This window comes from Pteropus vampyrus, unplaced genomic scaffold (genome assembly GCF_000151845.1).
Source record: "Pteropus vampyrus isolate Shadow unplaced genomic scaffold, Pvam_2.0 Scaffold24, whole genome shotgun sequence".
Lineage (NCBI taxonomy): Eukaryota > Metazoa > Chordata > Mammalia > Chiroptera > Pteropodidae > Pteropus > Pteropus vampyrus.
This window is the reverse complement of record NW_011888805.1, coordinates 13164-17402: the sequence shown is the minus strand read 5'-3', so window position 1 is coordinate 17402 and position 4239 is coordinate 13164. Positions and strand designations below refer to the sequence as shown.

Genomic DNA, 4239 nt, shown 5'->3' with positions numbered 1-4239 from the left:
GGAGGGGATGGGGACGCAGACAGGGGCGGGGGCGTCAAGTCGAGGGACAGGGATTGATTTCCCACCGGGTTGGCGAATCTTTCCATCGGGTGGCGCGGCCGCCCCCTCCTCAATTTCTGCGGGCTCCTTTCCACTTCGGCGACCTCCGGGACTGGTTGTCGCCCTCCAGGCAAGAAGTCAGGCGAGAGACCGACTGAGATGGAGAAAAAGTGTATTTGGCAAATTGGGAAGCGGGGAGGAGCAAAGGGGAGGGCAGGAGGAGCGGCAGCACATTCTCCCGAAGCACCCCCACCCTTTCCGTGCACGGGCGCTTCTGGGGAGGCGGCAGCCGCAGCCCAGGGACCCCGGGCGTCAGGACAAGGGGGCTTTTGCAGGATCGCGACCCAAGAACAACCCTATGTCCCTACTTTCATCACGGGACTTTCCCCCCCACTGACCCTGCGCCCTTGAATTCTCAGCGAGTTCTGCCCGCAAACTACCCATTTCCTTCCCAGTGAAGCTCTGGTGTCACTTATCCCACCACAGCTCCTGCCACCTTAATGCATAGCTTTATGGGGATCCAAGAACCTAGTCACTTCCTCCCCCTAGTGGCACTTTATGACCCTTGGCTGAGGACACCCAGCAGTTTCGGTCCACAGTAAGAGGGACAGGAAGCAGTTTCCAAATAGGACCCTAGAACCCAGGGAAGGGAGGTCACTCTTCTCTACTCTTCGGTCCAAACATTTTCCACCTACTGAGGAGGAGGTCATTCAGGACACAGCAGCAAAGGGCATGTAGTGGGTGTTATGATCTTCACAGGCCACTTAGTACCTGTCTCTGATGCACCACGCACCTTCAGCTTCTAGTGTGAAAGCAGCCAAGGACAACGTGCAAATGAATGGGGAACCAGATCTGGTCACTGTCCTGGTTTCCTGGCCCCACATTTGGCCATATAGGGTGTCCCAGATATGAGTGCCCCTCCCCTGGGGAATCATCGCCCAGGGAGCCTGTTACGTGTGTTCAGGAACCAGAACTGTGCGGTATTCTTCCTGCAGCTTCTGGGTGAAATGAATGCGAAAGGATCTGGGTTCCACAGGTGTGCGCCACTGCCCCCCTCTCTCTGTAGGCTGGATTTCTTAGTCCAAGGGGGCTCTGAGAGACATCTCATGAAGCCGTAATTATGAGTCGATTTTTGTGGCAATGCAACATTTTAATTTATGTTCTTCATAAACCTGCTTCTTATTTGTTCCTTGTGACACTGCTCATTTCAGTGACAGAAAGTAACTTCTCTTTTGGGTACCGCTGGGCCTGCCTGACCTAATGACACTGATGATGGGCACTGGGATAGCCCATAACCAGAGGCCTCAATCTACAGGCCCCAGTGCTTTACCGGGAACTTCTTTAAATGGTGTGGATGTTTCTGTTGCAAGTGTCATGGTCTCGATTCTGACTCGAGTGGTTGGTGATGTGATTCTCCAATTGGGTTGCCACGAAGTCCCCATAGCACTTTGTCATATCACAGGTACCTCTAGATTCATAGATTCTGCAGGGTCATAGGGCCCTAGTGGCAGGTCCAGCCACATTCATTCTCTCATGTATCACCTGTAACTTCTTTCCGGCTACAACAGCAGAGTCGAGTAGTTGCAAAGAGACTTATGATCTGCGTAGCTGAAAATATTTAGGAGCTAGCCATTTACAGAAAGTCTTCAGACCGGACTGTTATTCAATGACTATAGGACAAGGATCACGTCCTGCCTCCTTATTCGTCTTAAGGTTGGTACTCATTGCTCTCATTTTCTCCAGGATTAAGCACTGTTTTAACATTCTATTTAGAGAAAGCGGAAGGCAGTTGGATAAGATTGTACCTGATTTTCCTTACTATGGTAGTCCTTGGCCCGCAAGGAATTCAATAACTACAAAGATTTTCTACTGTTGTTAAAAATACGGGGAATGTGGCTTGACCGCTGTGTGGATCTATGGACCCATACCACCTTCGTGAGCAGGACCTGGGACAGGACCTGTTTATTACCTGGCCCAAGCCCCAGGCACCATGTTAAGAACAGGGTCTCATGAGGTCACTTCTGAACCTTGGGGACGATGTCAACTCACACATTCGGTTCAATATAAATGGATGGTAGTTTCTGCTTCCCAGAGTACGTTTACCTATGTCAATGGCCACATGGATCTTTGGGGAAGGCCGGAAGGACGTTGCCCTTGTTGTGTGACATTGTAAGGTCCTTTCTCATTGAAACCTGGCCTCTCCTTTTGGTCCTGGGTTCCGGGTTTGGGAAGCGGCTCAGTTCTGGAAACTGGACAAAAGATCCAGTCTTTTGTTGGGAGGCTGCTCTCAGCCTGTAGATCAACCATCCTTGTGTTTCGTCTTTGTTGTTTCCAAGATGTAAGTCCCGCAGTAAGTATCCAGGTCGGCTGCCCGTCCCTTTTGCCTGTAGGATCACTGTGGGCTGTGAGCCGGAGTCATGGCTCTTTGTGGGCGAGGCCCCTGCTGGATGTCTGACCTTCCTACTCGTTTTGATCACCAAACCTACTTTGCTCCTGACAGAGAGAACTTCCACCCGGCCTCTATTATATCAACATTTTCCAGCCATATTGTTACTGGAAGCCCATTTGGGGATCACTGACCCCCACTCCTGACCTTCAGCAAAAGTCACGAGTGAGCTTTCTGAGAATTCTGGTGCTCTTCTCTCTCATGCTTTCCTCACAGGCTTGAGAAACGAGAGTTTATCTTCACGCTTTCCCATGGACCATGGTTGACTAGAGACTTTTCTGCCTTTTCATATTACATCTACCCTAGGATATTCACTTCTCTGAGCCATTTGATCCCTCCCTCTATTGCCTGCCTCAGAAATTCTGCCTTTTCCTTTATGTTATGCAGTGGGGCCAATGCTTTGTTCCAAGCTTGCAAGATCCATCTGAGTAGCAGGTTAGCACGATTTCCCAGGTCTGTGCTAAATCTTGTGAACTGTAATTGTCAGTTGTGCCTTCTCCAACTTTGGGATTTATCCACCCCCCCCCACCCCGCACCATTATCCAGCTTCCTCAGAAGCACCCTACATGCTCTTTAACTCCTTATGCATATGGCTCATTTCTGACATCTCTTGTATCTAGGCCTGTCCTTAAGAGCTACCTGAGGCAACCTTTCATTAGTTATCAGCTGACTGATGATGTGTATTGGCCTGGTGGACAGAGGGGACATATCTGGGAATGTCTGGTTTCTTCACAGGCAGAGGACTCTTTGTTCTCCTCAAGCAAGGGAGGAGCACTACTAGCCTTCCACCGATGAAAGGAGGGGCCGGGCAGGGTCAGCTCTTGCTCTGCCAGCTCAGCCATCGGGGAGGATTCTCTTGCTGTCACCGATGAGACAGAGGGTACCTTGGATCCTTGTCACCTAATCCTAACCCTCACCTGTGTTTTTCCTTCACAGATGCTCACTCTCTTCACTATGATTTCAGTATCAGCTCTAACAGACAACCACGGTGTAAGGTTCAGGGTCAGCTGGATGGAAATGATTTTCTTTCCTATGACTGTGACAACAACGTTATATCTGTGAATCACCTGCGAGAGGAGGTCAATGCCACAGATTTCTGGGAAGAACAGACTGGTACGCTGAAGGACGTGGGGGACTTGCTCAAACAGGAACTGCCTGACATTAAACCGGAGCAAAACACAGACAGCGGTAAGTTAGAAAGTCTAAGGGCAGGAGGGAGCGGATGGTGGGCGCAGGTGCATTTATTGTATCCGTGTGGAAGAGGAAAGTGATGTTGGTTCTTCCCAATTAGCCCAGCAGAAGAGTCAGGAGAACAAGGCCAGATTAGCAGAGTGCAGAGGAGGGGGACACCGGGCGGGGCAGAGGGTTCGTCAAGATCACAGAGAGACCTCTTTCCAACGGGGTGTGGGGTAGTTCCTCTCACCCTGCAGGTCAGGATGATGTGTCAGCGGGAAGCCCGTGGACGCCCCAGCGGATCCTGGGAGTTTGGATTCAATGGACAGACGTTGCTTATCTTTGACGCTGAGAACACGGAGTACACAGTGGTTCATTCTGGAGGTGAACGGATGAAGAACAAGTGGAAGCCCAACCAGGAGGTGACCAAGGCCTTCAAAACGATCTCCGAGGGAGACTGCAGCAAGTGGCTTAACGTCTTGGTTCAGAAGAACCCGGCAGAGACAAGAGGTAGCTGAGAGGATGGCGACAAAGTGGGGGTTCTTTTGAGGCGACGTTAATTTACACGTGTGTGAGTGCGT

The 4239-nt window shown here is 50.8% G+C and overlaps 1 protein-coding gene across 1 annotated transcript; it reads left to right on the top strand.

Annotated features, from left to right (window-relative positions):
* Positions 1-1299: 1299 nt before the first annotated feature.
* LOC105289500 (UL16-binding protein 3-like) lies at positions 1300-4184 on the top strand. Its single transcript, XM_023528324.1, has 3 exons — positions 1300-1501; positions 3422-3673; positions 3899-4184. The coding sequence occupies exons 1-3, from the start codon at positions 1300-1302 to the stop codon at positions 4174-4176; spliced, it is 732 nt and encodes a 243-aa protein (XP_023384092.1). The 3' UTR covers positions 4177-4184.
* The last annotated feature ends 55 nt before the right edge of the window (positions 4185-4239 follow it).

What these genes read in the sequence shown, in the direction of transcription:
- LOC105289500 (XM_023528324.1), top strand. Translation starts at nt 1,300, where the DNA reads ATGACACTGATGATGGGCACTGGGATAGCCCATAACCAGAGGCCTCAA. An exon ending in AGCACTTTGTCATATCACAG is followed by an intron (nt 1,502 to 3,421) that starts GTACCTCTAGAT and finishes TTTCCTTCACAG; the next exon opens with ATGCTCACTCTCTTCACTAT. An exon ending in GGAGCAAAACACAGACAGCG is followed by an intron (nt 3,674 to 3,898) that starts GTAAGTTAGAAA and finishes GGTGTGGGGTAG; the next exon opens with TTCCTCTCACCCTGCAGGTC.